At 28.6% G+C, this 20,144-nt stretch overlaps 1 protein-coding gene across 1 annotated transcript in view; it reads left to right on the top strand.

Annotated features, from left to right (window-relative positions):
* The window catches only part of LOC142329724 (aminopeptidase N-like), a 340,765-nt gene that overhangs the window by 320,159 nt on the left and 462 nt on the right, over positions 1 to 20,144 (top strand). The window contains exons 10-16 of the mRNA XM_075374459.1: positions 3,737 to 3,820; positions 4,940 to 5,136; positions 9,236 to 9,435; positions 13,345 to 13,512; positions 15,346 to 15,489; positions 16,910 to 16,991; positions 18,463 to 20,144. The exon at positions 18,463 to 20,144 is cut by the window's right edge and continues 462 nt beyond it. Of these exons, the coding sequence (XP_075230574.1) occupies positions 3,737 to 3,820; positions 4,940 to 5,136; positions 9,236 to 9,435; positions 13,345 to 13,512; positions 15,346 to 15,489; positions 16,910 to 16,991; positions 18,463 to 18,648 (1,061 nt within the window). The 3' untranslated portion in view covers positions 18,649 to 20,144. The remainder of the gene's footprint in view (positions 1 to 3,736; positions 3,821 to 4,939; positions 5,137 to 9,235; positions 9,436 to 13,344; positions 13,513 to 15,345; positions 15,490 to 16,909; positions 16,992 to 18,462) is intronic.

Raw genomic sequence — 20,144 nt, 5'->3', positions numbered from 1 at the left:
TAAGGAAAATTTTGGGGTACATAAATTAAAATCTAATAATGTGTTAAACAAAGATGGTACACCAATATATAATACGAAAGGTAAAGTCGATAGATGGGTGGAATATATTGAAGAGTTATACGGAGGAAATGAATTAGAAAATGGTGTTATAGAGGAAGAAGAGGAAGTTGAGGAGGATGAAATGGGAGAAACAATACTGAGATCTGAATTTAAGAGAGCATTAAAAGATTTAAATGGCAGAAAGGCTCCTGGAATAGACGGAATACCTGTAGAATTACTGCGCAGTGCAGGTGAGGAAGCGATTGATAGATTATACAAACTGGTGTGTAATATTTATGAAAAAGGGGAATTTCCGTCAGACTTCAAAAAAAGTGTTATAGTTATGATACCAAAGAAAGCAGGGGCAGATAAATGTGAAGAATACAGAACAATTAGTTTAACTAGTCATGCATCAAAAATCTTAACTAGAATTTTATACAGAAGAATTGAGAGGAGAGTGGAAGAAGTGTTAGGAGAAGACCAATTTGGTTTCAGGAAAAGTATAGGGACAAGGGAAGCAATTTTAGGCCTCAGATTAATAGTAGAAGGAAGATTAAAGAAAAACAAACCAACATACTTGGCGTTTATAGACCTAGAAAAGGCTTTCGATAACGTAGATTGGAATAAAATGTTCAGCATTTTAAAAAAATTAGGGTTCAAATACAGAGATAGAAGAACAATTGCTAACATGTACAGGAACCAAACAGCAACAATAACAATTGAAGAACATAAGAAAGAAGCCCTAATAAGAAAGGGAGTCCGACAAGGATGTTCCCTATCTCCGTTACTTTTTAATCTTTACATGGAACTAGCAGTTAATGATGTTAAAGAACAATTTAGATTCGGAGTAACAGTACAAGGTGAAAAGATAAAGATGCTACGATTTGCTGATGATATAGTAATTCTAGCCGAGAGTAAAAAGGATTTAGAAGAAACAATGAACGGCATAGATGAAGTCCTACGCAAGAACTATCGCATGAAAATAAACAAGAACAAAACAAAAGTAATGAAATGTAGTAGAAATAACAAAGATGGACCACTGAATGTGAAAATAGGAGGAGAAAAGATTATGGAGGTAGAAGAATTTTGTTATTTGGGAAGTAAAATTACTAAAGATGGACGAAGCAGGAGCGATATAAAATGCCGAATAGCACAAGCTAAACGAGCCTTCAGTAAGAAATATAATTTGTTTACATCAAAAATTAATTTAAATCTCAGGAAAAGATTTTTGAAAGTGTATGTTTGGAGTGTCGCTTTATATGGAAGTGAAACTTGGACAATCGGAGTATCTGAGAAGAAAAGATTAGAAGCTTTTGAAATGTGGTGCTATAGGAGAATGTTAAAAATCAGATGGGTGGATAAAGTGACAAATGAAGAGGTATTGCGGCAAATAGATGAAGAAAGAAGCATTTGGAAGAATATAGTTAAAAGAAGAGACAGACTTATAGGCCACATACTAAGGCATCCTGGAATAGTCGCTTTAATATTGGAAGGACAGGTAGAAGGGAAAAATTGTGTTGGCAGGCCACGTTTGGAGTATGTAAAACAAATTGTTGGGGATGTAGGATGTAGAGGGTATACTGAAATGAAACGACTAGCACTAGATAGGGAATCTTGGAGAGCTGCATCAAACCAGTCAAATGACTGAAGACAAAAAAAAAAAAAAAAAAAATATTAAGTTCAATTTTAATTATTTGTATAGTAAAGAATATATATAAAACAAAATTTTGATTTAGGGAAGTTTTTGTTAGGGATTTGTGATTGAAATAATTTCTTAATGATATTAAAAAATGATTTCAATATGACTAAGACCTCAAAAATAATAGTTACACCTGTACAATTTATGAGTGTGCTTTTTATTGAAATTTAATTTCTTTTATTAAAAAAACAATTTACTTTCATTAAAATTAATTGACAGAAAAATATATCTTGAAATATTTTATATATATATATATATATATATGTGTTTAATATTATAATAATTATGAAATATAAACCACCAAAACACAGTTATTAGATAAGTTAAACTTACCATATTCATTTCTAAGAATCGATTTTTGTGGAATCCTTCATCTTCAGTTGGAATTGAATTTTGTAACTGCATTATGTATAATTCTTTTAACATTTTAAAATTATTCCCTATTTTAAAAAAATTGAATAGTATTATGAAAGCATATGCAAATTTTGCTGTCCAGTACTGGAATGATATTAAAATATTAAATTTTATTAAGACAGCAGTTAGTCAATATGTTAATGAATTATCTGTTTTTAAAAATTTATACTTACCGAGGTGTGTTCAAAAAGTAACGTGAATTTTTGGTTTTTTGGAAAGAATTTTATTTATTCATCTACATTAATGTTATCCCATTCAAAACAGTCCCCATTAGATATTATACACTTATGTCAGCACTTTATCCAATTCCCAAAACACTTGTGGAACTCAATCTTTGGAATAGTGTTTAGCTTTTTCAGCTTTTCACTTTTATCTCATGTATGCTTGTAAAATGACAGCCTTTAAGGTTCTCTTAATTTTTAGGAATAGAAAGGTCACACAGGGCCACGTCTGGCGAATATGGCAGCTGGGGTATCATTACAGTGTTGTTTTTGGCCTAAAAATTGATGAACAAACAATGAAGTGTGAGCAGGTCCATTATCGTGGTGCAAAAGCCATGAATTGTTTTGCCAGGCGTTTTTTTCGGATTGCTTCACGTAAATGGTGTTGAATTTGTAGGTAATACTCCTTATTGATCGTTTGACCTTGTGGCAAGAACTCATGATGCACTATGCTGTTAAAATCGAAGAACACGGTGAGCATAACCTTCACACTCGACCGTACTTGTTGAACTTTCTTCGGTCTTGGTGATTCAGAATGCCTCCACTGGCACAATTGAGCCTTAGTTTCGACATCATATCCATAAACCCATTTTTCATCAACCTTTATGACACATTTCAGTAGTTCCGCATCATTGTTGACTTCATTTAGCGACTCCTGAGTAACTTCCATTCGCTGCTGTTTTTGTTCAAAATTCATCAGTTTTTTAACAAATTTTGCTGTCACATGTTTCGTATCCAAAACATCCGAGAAAATTTCATGGCATGAGCCAATTGATATCCCAACATCATCAGCGAATTCTCTGATTGTGATTCGACGATCATTCATAATCATTTTTTACACTTTTTACACATTTTCATCGGTTGTAGTAGATGTGCTGGGGTGTCCGGGGCGCTTGTCATTTTCAGCATCTTCATGACTTCTTGGAAACACTTATACCATTCGTAAACCCTTGCTTTATTCATAACACTCATCAAAAGCTATATTTAACATTTTTAAAACATTGCTGCACTTTATTTCATTCGTATAGCAAAATTTATTACAAATTCTCTGATCCATTATTTATACAAATAGAAAATCACAGATCGTTCCAAAACATCTCTTATCCTTTTCACAGCTGACACAGACTAAACATCCAATATGACTAAAAATATACAGTTACTTTTCAGACATGTTTACCAATACAACAATGAAAAATTCCTGAGAATCAGTTTAATACAACCTGCAAAATTTCAAAATTCTTGTTACTCTTTGAACACACGTTGTATACAATTTTTTGTGTAGTTTTTTAATTGTATCAGATTTTACCTAAATATATTAACTAACTAAATTGATAGTATATTTTAATTATTTAATTTTTTACAGGTTTCTATCGTATCAATTATGATACTAAAAACTGGGAATTACTTACACAACAACTGTTAGATAGTACAAAATTCAAAGAAATTGGTAAGTTTTATTTTTAAACAAATTATTCATTTTATTTATTTTTCCAACCAGTTTTCCATCTACTGCTGGTTCTGAATGTGTGTTGGTATAAAAAAGTAACATATATTTAAATTATCATATAATACTTATCAGATAGATATGTGTATTTATATTTTTGTTTATTATTATAAAGTGTAGATCAGAATTTTAAAATAATAATTTGTCATAACTACCATGGAATAATTTTTTTTATCTTAGTAAATTCTATTTTACTAAACACAACTTGAAAAATATTCAAGGAACTTGTTCTTAGATATTACTAGTAGTAGTAATGAATTCTGAAGGTAAAATTATGACTTACAGAACTTGTCCTCACTTCTACAGCAACCATCTCTTCTCAACAATAACAATATTTCTTTTTAGAGATTTATCTACTGCTGTAGTTATAGCAGTTACAATTTAAGAAGACAGTGATATGAAGAAAGCAATGTAAGAAGTTAATGAAAAAAAGTAAATTAGTGTACCCAATTCTGTAGAAAATGATAAATTATGGCATATACTTATAGTACATTTGTCATGATTGCACTATGCTTAGTGATTTTAACATTCATATTAGTTGCATTTTTAACTGTTTCAAAGAAATGAAAATCAAGAGATTAGTACCTCCTGGTATATCAAACCAGCTTTCACCTTTTTAAAAAAAAGTGAAAGTCAAAATTGTTATTGGGCTAATGACTACAGCAGTTGATGGCTGTAAATCTCAAAATAGAAAGATTGTTATTGTTGAGAAGAGATGATTGCTGTAGAAGTGAGGACAAGATCTGTATTCATAACTTTACCATTATAGTTCATTACTACTACTAATATCTAAGAGCAAATTCCTCGACTATCTTTTCAGTCATGCTCAGTAAAATAGAATTTACTCGGATAAAAAAATATTATTCCAAGGTAGTTAGGGCAAAAAAAACAAAGCAAGATCACAGTTAGTTATGAAAAAAAGGAGAATTAGATTAATTATGAGATATTTTTACTTATTAAAAGAAAAACAATCGAATACTAACTGGTAAATTAAATAGTTAATAAAAAAAATAAGTTATTATAAATTTATGAATACTAATTGAATCTTTTACTTTTTTTTAGGGGTAATAAACAGGGCTCAATTAATTGATGATGCACTGAATCTTGCACGTGCTGGTGTACTTAATTATTCTATGGCATTTAATCTTACAAAATATCTTTCTTCTGAATTGGAATATTTTCCTTGGAAATCAGCGTTTACAGCATTTGATTATCTTGATAGTATGCTATGCAAGACTAGTGTGTATGATAGATTTAAGGTATTAATTAATTCATTTTTTCTTATACAGAAATTTATTTATAATTCAAAAAATTTTCCATATAGAATTATTACTTTTCAGAAGATTTAATGTATAAAAATATTAAATAACTGAAAATTATTATGGAGAAGTATTAACAGAAAAATTGTACCTCATTTGTGTTGTGAGCACCATTTGAATTTTTTTTTTCCATTTGGAAGTTTAGATAGATTTTCATACATGTAAATGTTTAATAATTGCTACCATGCATAATCTAATAAATTTTATTTGTAAACTTTTAAACCTGCAATAATAATATTACTGCAAAAAGCTGACAACAGTTGTAGGACTTTCATATGGCTTACACATACAACTTAATTTTTCACGTCATTACCACATTAGCACTCCTTGTAGTGACAGGGGAACTATATTGACGCAGTATACCCACCCACTTAGCCACTAGTTTAGAGCATTTTTTGGTGTGGGTGTATGATTTTACAAAAATCTTTTTTTGCAAATATTATTATTTTTTAATTGTTAACAATGTGCTGAAGAAAAATAAGACCTTAATTAGGTGAAATCTCGAGATATTGAGGGTGACCTTGCTCTACAGCTTCACCCCCTTGACCTTTTAAGTTGAAAATGTAATGCCATCATTGCCCGATATATAGAAGTAATCTGACCAAGTTTGATCAAAATCAGTCCAGTAGTTCTGGAGATACAAGGTGATTTATAGTGTGACACCGAACACACACGTACTTAGGAACATCAGTAAAATTTCCATCCAGTTTTTTGGGTTACGTAGATGTTAATACGTCAAGATCCGGTGAAAACCGCATATGCCCAAATTACAATACTTTCCCTTCTATAGCTATAGCTTTGCTATAATGCTAAACAGGAAAGTAAAAATGAAAACCAGTAATCTATTTATATATAATCATTAAATTATATTATTCAATAATTATAATTAACAGACTTGAAAAATAAAGTGAATTTAAAATTTAGTCTTAAGTGGCAGTATAATTTTACGTTAAGTCAAACAATGACATCAGGCCAGATTTTATCTTTAAATTCTACAATTGAGTGATAAATAATCAAATAATGTGTTTATTAATTGTTTATGTGATAGTATTAGAAGTTAAGATTTTTTAAATCATTTAAGCTCTGGAATTTTATTCCGTGCATGTATTGTATTATGAATAAATAGCATCACATATTGAAGAGTTAAAAATGTAATTAATAGCACATGTGATAATAAAAGATAGCGAAATTTTTATACTAAAAGAAGTTATACCTTATGGAGATCAGGTTACATAATTTTAAGGTTTTAATCCTCTAATTATGGAGACCAGTATGTGGATGATACTTCTGTTTTAGCTTCTTCCTTACCCAAATGCTGTGTGTGGCTCTACATGCATGGATATTTTAAACTGTGGAATTCCTTGTGTAACTGCTTAATAAGTATAAAAGTTATAAATACAAATTTTATTCAGATAAGTATAAATAATTTGTGTTGGTATATTTCACCACTATATCACTGATATAAAATTTAAAGTTCTTGTTGAAAAAACATGTTGATTAACTGTAACATGCATTTTTTTCTTATAAAGTTGTATGGTTTCTTTGTTTCGTAGAAAGTAAACTGTATATTGCAACATCCTAAGTGGACGTTTTCCATGACAATTAAGTGTTATTTATTGTGATATAAGTGGTTTCATAAAATCATTTTGATCATTTAAATTATGAGTATATATATATATTTATATAAAATCCCTTTTGGCACTCCAGAAAGTGGAGGTAGATTTCACCAGTGCTAAGTAGGGATACAAAAGATTTCCACCTTAAAGTTAAGAAAAACTTCAAATTTACTCAATACGACAATGGTTGCTTGTGAAAAAAAGTTTCACATGTTTTTAGCGTATAATAAGCCCCATCCTCTTATAATTGCAGTAACATTTTTTGCCATAAATAAGGGTTGGTCATATCAAAAATTGTTTCAGACAAAAGTTTTAGGTAATGTTTAGAGGCTAATAACCACTTTAAACGGATTCAATACTGTGCTTATTAAGGGAGGTATGATTTTTTTGTTTTCAAAACCCCATTTTTTTCACCCCCTGGGCCAGTGGTTGGTGATATCAAAAAACTTTACTTACATAAGATTTATGCCTTTACTTATCCAAAGAATAGTAGAAACTAAAAAATCCTATATTTTACTCAATAAAAAAGTTATAGTGATATTTTGTTTTTTTGACAAAGCCCCTCCCCTTTTTTTTGCACCCCAATGGTCCGATTTTGGCCCTTAATGAAATCAACCAACATTTTGGGACGAGTTATTTTTAAGGAACAATTTAAAAGTGATTGGTGAAAAATTGCAACAGTTATCATGTCCACATGAAAGTGATGTATATATTTATATATAGATATATATAAATGTATCTATAAACTTTTGAGCTGACAGTAGTTTTGGCGTCTGAGGGATGTGAAATGCGAAGATATGTTGAAATTTTCCGGAAGTCAAATCATGGTTCCCATTACAATAAATAGCTTTCTTAAGAAATCTACCTAAAATAGATAAATAAATATAAAAATATATATATAAAGTTAATTACATATTAAATTAAAAATATAATACATATATTATATTATATTAATTTCCTGTGGTTTTTGTTTAAATATCTATTAATTTTTACAAAAGAAAGTTAAAATAAATTGGCATTTCAGTACTTATTTATATAGATTAAAAATTTGTTTATTTATAATTATTATCTAATGAACATACCTCTACTAAACAATAATTTCAAGGTAAAAGTGAACCTATTTTCTGGAATTTAAACACTTTGTTTCAATAATTTGCTATACTTTGATGTTAGGCATGCTCAGTATTCATCCAAATAAAGTAAAATTTTTTATTTAACATTATTTGGGATTTAACTTAATTTAACTTTTCTAACCTCAACTTTTTTCTACTTTAAAATAGAAGTATTAAAAAGTAATTTATCTACTTTTACATGCCTAATTTTATAATTTATCATTACTAATAATTAAATTACTGCATAATTTAATAATATTGGCCTTTTAAATGGTCTACTATATTACAGTCTTATAAATTAAAACCAAATATACCAATACTAGTATATGGCTGCTAGTTCATGCAGTTAAGTTGCATTATTAAATTGCTTGAATTTTGATATCTGGAACTTTCACTTTTCATAAATTTTGATTGTTTTTAAATTGCCTTTAGTAAACTTCATTTGCCTCTGAACCATCTTTTTTTCTAAATCAGTGTTGCCAGAAGATTGGTTGCAAAAACTAGTTAACTATTCTATTAGCCAACAAGATTTTCAATGCTCATTCCAGTACATCATTCAGAACAGTTTCTGCTGTTACAGTACATTTATTTATTTCTAGCTTTTGGGTTGGTTTCTCTTCAAACATTTTAATTTTAGTTAATATCTTTCAATCTAGTTTTTTTTTTTTTATTTTCAATTGTTTAATATTTTTACCCATTTTATACAATGTCCATTATAAATTACCTTTATAATGCTATTAGATATTAATGGTTTAATTGGTTATTGGTGAGACAAGCATCATAACAAAATTATTCTATAAAAAAATCACTCATTCCCTAAAAAGTTAATGTAGTTTTTCTTCACAAATGCTGCTCGTCACTTGCACTAAATAAAAATGTTAACCATTAGATCAGATTATATGTGTACCTTCATAAATATACGCATTGTTTTTTGTTGTAGATGTATATTGTTCTTAAGATTTAATAATATTCTGACATAAACATTCAGGCTTGAAAGTCATCTGTTTTAAGAAAAACTTACATGTTGAAGTAATTGGTTACAAACTTACAAAAATAATAGGGTTTATCTAGTATTTTATAAGAAAATATATTACTTGACATCTAGTATAGATAGCTGAAATATCTAGGTAATTTCATATAAAAATTTTCATTTTAAGAATTGGATAACTTATAAAAAAACTTCTCATATTAAGAATTTAGTGAAAATTGATTATGGAATAACAGTTGATTAAGTTTTTATTGGGTTATTACCCTCTTAGTAACAGTTATTTTATACATTGCTCCAGATGTGTTATAGGACTGTGCTTCTAGGCATACCTGTTGGAGTTGATGACTGTACTATATGAAGATACGGGATTTATGGACAGCTTAAGTGACAGTCAGTTACGTGTGTACAAAAGAGTCGAAGTGCTAAAGTGGGCTTGTGCTCTTGGACATGAAGATTGCGTACGTAATGCAGTAACACAGTTCCAGAATTGGCGTAGTTCACCACATCCTGATAAAAATAATCCGTAAGAATAATTTATTATGTAATTTTTATTATTATTGTAATATATCCGTATAAATTGTAACAAATAACATTATTGAGCTGTATGTATTGAAAATAATGAAATTGTACACATGAAAATAGTATGTGTAAATGGAAATAATGATTTACAAGCTGAGTATGTCCGTTAACACCAGTTTAAGTCTTGGTGATAGATGTAAAACCCATTAAGTAACTGATCACCTAAATACCATAATTAATTAAATAACTATCAAATTTTGATATTATTTGTTCTCCTTTGTTTTAATTTGGTATTCAGTGATTAGTGTTTTAGTGTTTTTTCATTATCGTATTGTAAGTTTTGTAATGTGTCATATAAGCACTGAATATGCTTCTTATAAAATGAATACTGCTTGTTCAGTAATATACATCTGGAGAGTCTCTTTGAATATAATAAAGAAAATAGATTAATAAAGCTTTCAGAAACAACTATGAGAAAATATTTTATACTCCCAAAAATAAAAATAAAATTGTCTTTCACATGTTTGGTATAAGATATTATGATATCTGAAGTTGTACATAGTGGAGGGTATTTTTTTATCAATTTAGATCAAGCAATATCTTGATCTAGATTTTGATTTTTCACTAACTTTTGTTATGCAAAAAGACTAGACCGTGCCTTTATTTACAGAAGAAGCTTAGTCATAACACAAGATTAACATAGCATAATAATAACTTAACCTTTCCAGCTTTAAAACACAGTATTTATGAGAGGTTATCTCTAAAGTAAAGACTGTTTCATTGTAAAAAAATTTATTCTGTAAACTTTATTTTTTATTTCTCTTAAATTACATACCTTACATTAAATTACATACTTTATACTCCTTCTCTATATAATTGCCACATGAATTAAGACCTTTATCATTGCAATACACCAGCTTCAATATACCCTCATCGTATTCTTCTGCCAGCGGTCCATTTAGCCACTGATTAACACCATTTTTAAGTTCATAATCACCTGTGAATTGCTTGCCACTCAAAAATTCGTTCAATTTCCCAAACAAATGGTAACACTGCCCAACAAAAAATTTTTTTTTGAATGTTTCCTTCAATTCATGAGTCAAATCTTACTAAATTTGGGTTGAGAAAAGCGAATATGACAATTGATTGTGAAGAATGATATTAAAGAAACAAAATGGGATCTAAAGAAGTTAAAAAATTTTCAAGCCATTGTTGTGGAATGCAGTAAAATAATTGAGGGGTCAACTAGCGATCATAAATGAGTTAGCTGGAAAATTATATTGATATAAATATACCTTGAAGTCAGAGACCATAATAGAAGTTGTTTTATTTAATATTGATCATCACAGAGGACAAAAAAAATCTGTTGGAAATGGAGTTAAATTTATTCTTGCAAGTAGATAGTGTTATTCTGGATGAGTGCATGGTTTTGGTAAAGAAGCTAAGTAAAAAAAGCACTAGTGTGTTTTTAAGTACTATTTTTGTTTCACTCTTCTACAAATGAAAAGTTTTGAGTAAAGAAAAGATGTTAAAATTACAGAAAATCAGCATAGTTAATAATTTGTCCAACAAAGGAAAAAGAGGAAGAAATTAATAAATGTAGTGATTTAATATGGTTAAAATCGTAATAATATTAACTATTTAATATAAGAATTAGGAATAATTGATCAGGAAAATTAATTAGAGCAGAAGGGTGAAGAAACATCTTGTTTGGTTGAAGGTATTATGGAATTTTCCTCATTAGCTTGGTGATGGGTTATCAAAACCATCATGGGGGTCTAGTAATTCACTTAATGGAAATAATGTTTTAAAAAAGTGTCAAAGAGGAAGAAAGTGAATAACATGAAATGTTTTGAATATATAGAGGTATGATGCTTAGGTTATGATGCCCTTCATGCTTAGTAGAATAATTTTTTAGAAAATTCTAAAGACATTAAAAAAACGGATGATTTGGAAGAACATAACTTTAATGATATCATCATATATAAATATATAGCTTTTGATAGTGCAAGAATTAAAGTTAGTGCAATCCAGTAAGTTTAAAATAATACAGGTACCTAAAAGAAAGCTTAACATAAAGAGAAAGGCTGAAGCTTGCTACAACCTTATAATTGTATGTTCAAGACCATTGTTATTTTGATGACGTTTTGTTCTGTGATTTTTAAAAAAGCTGAAATTTATAGGGAGAATTGTAAAATGTGGTCCTAATGAGGGGTTTTAAGTATTTACATTACAATTAGATGACAAGTATTTCAGGCTATAACTTGTTACAGCGGCAAGGCTGTGATTTTAATGTTACAATTGGAGATTTAAACCAGTAATGAATATTTTTCCTATTATTTGTAGGTAATTTTAGGTATGAAAAGGTATACTTGACAGTATTTTAATTGAGGTATTTGATTATGGTAGGATCCCAGGTTCTGGCCTAGGCATTTGATTAGTTGGAGGTAGGTGCATTGGCATCGTGCCACATTTATATTGGGTATTGTTTGTGATTTGATTTGGGGCTCCTGCTGGCAGGGCTGGCCACTCTGCCGGGGTATGGTAGCCTGTGCAACTGGAGGCATGGCTTCATTCTGGCAGTGGAACTCCCTGATTGTGACTTGGTAATGCCGCACGAGACTCCATGATGGGACCGGGTGGGAGTGCAAGGGTTTGTCCGCAGCTCCTGCGTGGACCAGAATTAGGTTACGTTTCCCTTGCATGAGGTTCGCGCTTCCAGTCATTTAGTTAGTTTGAGGGAATCATGTTGGGTTGGATGTGAAGATGTCCATTTGAGGCCTTTGTGAAGGCAAAATTTTATCTGTATTTTACTGATCTAAATGTCTGCCGAGGCATTTATATCTGTGGCATCCCGACTGAGGCCTGGCTGATGACTGTGAGATGTAATCAGTTAGAGGGTCTAAAGATGACCTCTGGTAAAGCCCCTCAGGGCTTAGAATGGAGCGGGTAGAGTGGCGACCTGTAATGTCACAAGGTGGGTGTCTTCCCCCTACGGGTGTTTGGATGTACTTAGTGAAAAAATAAGAGAGGGTGATACTTAAAGGGCATTTTTGAAAACTGTTTTAAATGGAAGTGACCAGTGTTATGTAGTGTAGTTTACATTCATATTATGCTAATGGAAAATCAGTATTGGATTATTGTGGTATGACTTCTTAGCTCTTAATTATGTAACGGAACTGAAGGTAACTTTAATGGTGGAAGAGTAATTTTGAAAATAAGTATAAGGATGGGTGAAATATTATTTTTGATAGGTTAAATTTCTAATGATTTTAATACACATTTTGAAGTGTGTTACTGGTGGGAGAGAGTTTGCTAGAGTAGAAATTATTGAATGAAATCTGAATTTTAAAAGCAGGGGTTCAAAACACAAAGCCTTGATTCGATAAAAAGTGTTATTTAATGAAAACTAGAGTTAATAGGTTTAAGGGTGAGTAAAATATTATTTTTCTAGGTTATACCAAATAATTAATTACACTGCATTAAAAACAATTATAAATATTTTTTTTTAAAATAGAAAGTTGCTATAATATTGTAGTCTTTGGCAGAAGTAAGAAATTCTAAAGATTCTGAAAAGTTATAAATTTCTTTCAACATCTTTTGTTTATAAATATATGATATCTTTTACAATAATCTACTGCTAAAATTCAGTATACTAGCTGTAGTTTTAAGAATATTTATACTTATTGTATACTAATCACGTATTTTCTACAATCCTTTATACAAATCAAAAAACTATGTCTATACATTATATATATACACACACACGTATACACTATCCAATGCACTAGAATCAAACACACTATTCAATGCATCTAGAATTTTTTTCTTAGACAGCAAGTTAGATTTTTGTATTAATGTAAGATTTAAATTATATTTTGTAATAATATAAATTTAATGTTGTTTTTTCCAGCATATCACCAAATTTAAAAGCAACAGTGTACTGTACTGCATTAAGAGTTGGAGGACAAGCAGAATGGGATTTTGCATGGCAGCGTTATCTTAAATCAAATGTTGGTTCAGAAAAAAGTCTTTTACTTAATGCTATGGGTTGCACTAGAGAACCATGGATGTTGACACGGTAAACAAAATAGTCATGTTTATCATGAATTAATAAAATATTCTATGAGTATAAATTGAATCTGATAGATATTCTACTAAGAGGATCCTCTTTTAATGTTATATGTTATTAAAAATGATCTTAATTATTGTTTCTTAATGTTGTTTACATTACAGCAATATAACTGAGCCGATTATAATGCAACTTGCACTATAAGCAAACTTTATGAAAAAGCAATACTTCACCTTTTAGCTGAAAAGATATGAACTTGAATCCCAGATAGTCTTGAAATTTCTTACATATGAAAAAATTGTTGATATATACTTACCTCATTTATAATACATTAGAGAAACAGAGTGAAATCTCGATATGCCTCAGTGAAATGTCAAATGCCTTAGTATATAAGGCAATAGGAAACTTCTATTTTTCTCTGGTATATCTGGGCCATAATATCTTACTGTTCTTGGACATAATTACGGTGACTCAAGAGATAATTCTAGTACTGTTTCAAGAGATAAAAATTAAGGCATGCAAAATATAAAACATCTTCAACTGTAAAACTTTTCAAAATTTAGTGTAAGTGTTCCCTCTGCTCATAAAACATTTGTTTTTACTAAACTGCCATACCTTTTTTTATATTTATGATGGTTTTTAATAAGCAGTACACTAGAAATTGTTAAAAAAAATTATTTTTTAAAAATCAACTAAGCTAGATGGCATAGATGTATTTAATTTCGTTTTCAACAATAGTTATTACATAAACACCAGTTAGTTCAGTTTTAAATAAATAATGAACTTAATTATAATTATAAGCTTATAAATAATAAGTATTTGGTGTATGATCATGATTGTTGTGCAAAAAATTAGTCAGATTTAATACCAAATTTATCTTTCAGTGTTTCACAATGAAATTAAGATTTTTGTTATTATTATGATAATAATTACTATTATCTTTTCTGCTAAGGTCGCTGTAGTTTCTATGAGTACTGCTTATCTTTCATTCTTTTACTTAAACTTTTTCTTTCACTTGTGGATGCATTTCAGAACCACTCCATCGTCAAAACTTATTTTACTGGTACTTTAAAGGACCAGTACAATAAGAGTGAATCTAAAAAAGGTAAGCAGTAGTCAACATAGAGATTAAGATATTTTGTATCAGTTGCCTTGCATTCTCTCAGCAAAATTCTCTTTTTGTCCAGAACATCACAACTGACATTTTTAAGTTTGATAATGTCTGGTTGAATTTTTATTTTGTGGGTAAATGAGTAATGTATGCACTGTTTAGATTGTTCTTGATCTCTATGATCATGAATTTAATTCAATTGTATCTCACTTTTGTTGAGATATCTTCTCTTGTCTACTCCTCTACCCCTGAATATATACTTCCATTCCCATCAGCTGTACATTCCTTGATCTTCTTCTTACACTTCTATATCATGTATCTTTCTTCCTCCACTTTCTTTGCTCACCCAACTATCACATTCTTGACTTCTGTTATTTATTCTACAAAGTTTCTTCTTTCTCCAAATTCCTGACTATTATATTTGTCATCCAAATTCTATTTAAAGTGTAATAATTTGAAATAATACAGTTGGATTCATTCCTGTCCATTATTTTAAATCTGCTATCAGAGTATTCTACACTAATAACTATTGTCTCTCCACTTTTTTTTGCACATTGATCTATAGTAAAACATTATTATTGCATGTGACAACTGAAATATATATCACCGCTGAATTTCTTTGTCCATCTGCTGTTTTCCTATAACTTAAAATACCACTCTTCTTTTCCAAAGATTTTAACAGTGATAAGATTTTAATTTGAAAATTTGTTAATGATTTGCATACATTTCAGATATATAAGCTGGGCAATGTTACCTAATTCTGGTATTAGAAAGCAGGATGCAACAAGTGTATTTGCTGCTGTGTCAAGTAATGTAATTGGTCAACCTATTGTCTTTAATTTCATACGTGATCATTGGCCATTAATAAATGACTAGTAAGTTATAAAATTAATATTATTTACTTAATGATAATTTAATATGATCATTATGTTATAAAACTAAATTACATGATTTCAACACAGGATATTATCAATTTTTTCTGCATACATATATATATATATGATAATATTATATATATTTACTCTATATACAAACTGTCTTAAGTTATTTATCCTGCAAGAAATTGTGCTATTACCTATCCCTGATAGCAGTGAATCCCTGAACTCCAAGGGAGTTTATGATATCCTTGAAGATGAACAGAAAAGTGCTAAATGAATATTATATTATTAGGCTGTTATATTATCTAAAGTAGACACTATTAAGGACAATTGGAAAATTAACATAAAAGTGCTTTTTATAATAAGCATATTATATATCATTTTGGAAAAAAATAAACTCTGATTTTCCACCAGTATAATCAATTATTATTAACTCCTGGTTTGTAAAGAACATAACAAGATCTACATAAAAAGATCTCATGATGTCAGTTAGCTAATGGATTTTCATTCAACAGATTTTTAGACAAGCTAGATAAATTACAACTGTTGAGCTGAACTGTTCCGGCCATTGAACAATAAACAGATAAATATGAATAACAAATAAATACAAGTCTCCTTTCTACTATTGGCATTTCCTTCCTAGTTCTAATAACTCATATACTTAGAAGCAGTTGTGCTTACTTCTTCCCAGCTTGCTTCCCAATCCCACCAATTTAATTCACCAGTTAATCCATAGTAGAACTTATTCATCACTTATAATCCCTTTAATATCTTTAACTATTAAATTTCCCTGTTGGAAGACCAATAAGGGCTGAGTTGCCCTAATTTCTTATCACATTTTTTCATCCCCTTCTTATTTTACTTTATTATAAATATACCTGTGTTGATAATAAAATGAATACAGCCAACAAAAATCAAATGTATTATTTATACAAATACTAAAGGTATTTCTTAATCTTTTGAAAATGGATACAATTAACACCAGTGTCATCAATAACTGCAATGATGAAGGAAATATATAATTAACTTCAAAAAGAATATATCTGAAAGCAATATTTAAATGTAATTTTGAAAGTGAGTCATTAAAGGTTTTTAGATATTTTAAAACTTTATCATATTTCATCATGCTAATTAGCAGATCTTGAAATTACAACAATCAAACAATATCTAATTAATAGAAAGATGATGTATACAAATAACTGTTGAAATTATGAGTATGATGTAGACATGATCAGGAAATGAAATGGTGATCATGCTACTAAGATAGAAGTGGGATGACCCAATTATCAAATTTTAAAATTTACTTTTAAAATTGCAGTTTTACTTTTTACTTCTAATCATATATAAAAGTTAAATACTTAGAGAATGTTCTGATGTATTTTTATTTACATTAATATATTTTTATTTTATTTTATAGTTTTGGATCCTCAATGTTTACTTTAAATACACTTTTAAGAGTTTCAACTACAAGAATGAACAATAAACATGAATTAAGAAATGTAAGTAGCCGAATGTTGATTATTTTGTATTTATTGTTAGTATTATTATGATCAGAATTAATTAAAGAAATAAATTAATTTATATTTTTAATCAACAAATGGATTCTGGGAAGTAATATTTCATTGTAATTCTACTGGAATTACTGAAATGATGCTGCAGTGGGGATCTGGTTGTAAACTTTATTGTTCACTTGGTTACCCCACATCCACTTAATTTTAGAGTTGGGCAAGAATTTTCCTTAATAAAGATTATGTCTCAGATAATAAAGTTAATAGTTATTTCCTATTTGGAGGGAAAAAATCTGTACATTTTAGTTGGTAAAAAAATCATTTGATCTTTTTGCTCCCATTCTGGGTAGGAATCTTTTATCTGGAAAGACTTTGGAGCATTCCTTTAAAAAGGTTTATTTTTCTTATTTCATAGTCCCTCTGCTGAAAAATCATATCTTTCCATTAACCATTATTTATTCTTGACCCCTTCTTCCCCAGTATTTTTAATTGGTATTGGTATCTAATTGGATCATTGCTAAGTATGGGGGAGATAATGTGTTGTTGGTTTCCTATTACTTGACTGTATAAAAAATTGATGTGAAGCTGAAGTGCTTATCAGATAAAGCTTGGTCTTCTAATTCCACCTGTGTATACATATAAGAGGTGGCTGAAATGTAATGTACACTGGAATGTAACAGGAGAACAAAATGATACACCAAGCAACAGGTGCTGCTATTTGTAGTTTGATTCCTCTACTATAAACATTCCAAAACTTATTGACCCTCACACCTTGTCATTTTCTGTCAGTCACCATTGTTATGAGATCGATATGCTTAATATGTCAATGTATATACACTGTCAATTTCTTGAAAATTTATCATAAACCTATTAAATAATAATCTGTCTCGAGTTCTGATGGTTGAAAAAACTGCAATGTGTTAAGGAAGTAATGCTTGTTGCACAAGTGCAGCTAATATGTGTAAAGTGCAAAGATAAGTTTCTCTTGTGTTACGAAACCAATGTAAATTCACTTTTTTATAATGGTTGTTATATGTGTATATAAAACATTTTTTTATAAATTAAAAAAAAATATCATAATTAGAGTACAGCGCATATATAATTAATTTATAATAGTTATTTTTCAATTTATTAATAAGGCTGGTAGAAGCAAAGTTACATCACACATTTTATTAACTTTAATTTATGAATATATACAATTGAATTTACAAAAAAAATAAAAATAAATTAACAAGACACAGTGCGTTATTCAGATAAAAAAATTAATGAAATGATGACTGTATGTCCACACTGAACATTCTCCTCACTTCCATTCCATTCAATCCTCTCAAGTCTCTCTTCTCCATTCCATAGCTTTTCCCATTCACACAAACAAGTTTTCAGTTATATAAAAAATACCTTTAAGAAAATAAACCAACATTATGTATAAAACAAATTTATTGGTGTCTTTTTTTGTTTATAGTTAAAAGAATTTGCTAGAGAACAAAGGGCTGATTTGGAATCCGTCAGTAAAGTTGTTGAGCAAGTTATTGAAAATGTAGAAACAAATGTCGATTGGTATCATAATAATTATAAACAAATAATTGAATGGTTGCAATCGAATACAAAAAGTTCTGGTGAAAACTTAAATCTTCAACTGTTAAGTTAACAATTTTCAATGGAAAACACATTTTTTTATTATTTTTAATTTATTTGTATACATTAATTTTTAAGATAAATCATGTAAGTAGAGTAATTTTTTTTATTATATCATTTATTTTTACATTATAATTTGCATTACTTATTATTTTTAGTGTTTATATAGAGATTGACTTATTATTTATTATTAAGTATTTTATTTGTATAAGTTTAAAAGAAAAATATGTAGCGGGTATTTCTTTATTGAAAAGAAAAATTATTTTAGGAATATAATTATGTTTTATTTGAATGATTCTTGCAAGATATAATGATTGGTAAAATAATGTTTTTTTTAATTTTTATTATTATTATTATTATTATTATTATTATTATTATTATTATTATTATTAAACAATAAATTTAGTTCATTAAATAAATAAAGTAATTGTTGTAAACATGGAATATATTGTAACGATAAATTAATATATAGAAATATAAGTTTTCATGTGAAGTTTGACTTGAACTGTAACCCTGGAACCAAATATTTGGCATGTTGCTAGCCTGTTTTTCATTTTAATAATATGTAAATTTCTCCTACCATCCAAAATACAATTGCTATAGTTATAGTCCTGTGATCAGACTTTATGCAGTATCTCACACATTTTAATTGTATTTTTAAGGAATGATTATATTACTGAGAATTCATTTTCTTATTGTTATTAATTCTAATATCTCTTTATATTATGAGAATTTACTCAGTTCTTCCACTCTCAAATAATTTAATTAATAGGAGATAGATTAAGATATCTGGTAATGTATAGATTATTTTACTGCTGCATTTATGTGTATATATATTATATATATATATATATATATCCACTTTTTTAATTGTTTAAAAATTCTAACACGTATATCATCTTTGTCAGTTTTTGTTAGTAACTTTTTCAGCAAAATATTTGTCATAAATGAGCAACAATAGGATGAAAGTATGTCAGAAATTGCAGTAAAAGTGTCTATTGTAATAATATGTATAACATAATATTCATTGTTCTGCATTCTGTTTTACAATAAAATGCATAAAAATATGTATACAGTGAAGAGTGAGTAAAAACAAAAACCATTACTTAGTAAATAACAAAACTCACTTTTCAAGTATAATTTTAATAAGTTGAGTTGTTACATGATAATTGTCATCAGTTACTCACAAAAACAAAAGAACAAAGTTAGTAGGTAATTACGGAATGATAGTGATGTATATAGAAAGGGGTACTATGATGCAGAATATGTTAAACATATACCACAAAAAAAAATAATAAAAAAGAGAAGTTTTTATCTGTAATTTTTTTTTTTTGGTAAGGTAAGAAAGGATTTTATTACTAAAAGTAAAGGATTAATAGTATGTAAAGTTTTACTTTGTATTATGCTATGTATATTTTAAAATAAGAACCTTATTTAATTTGTTAATAATATTAATTCTTGTAATGATAATATTTTTAAATAAGCGATTTTTTTTAATAATATAGTTTA

This window comes from Lycorma delicatula, chromosome 9 (assembly GCF_047948215.1).
Source record: "Lycorma delicatula isolate Av1 chromosome 9, ASM4794821v1, whole genome shotgun sequence".
Taxonomy (NCBI): Eukaryota; Metazoa; Arthropoda; class Insecta; order Hemiptera; family Fulgoridae; genus Lycorma; species Lycorma delicatula.
Note: the sequence above shows the minus strand (reverse complement) of the source record. Positions and strands in the feature narration are given on the sequence as shown.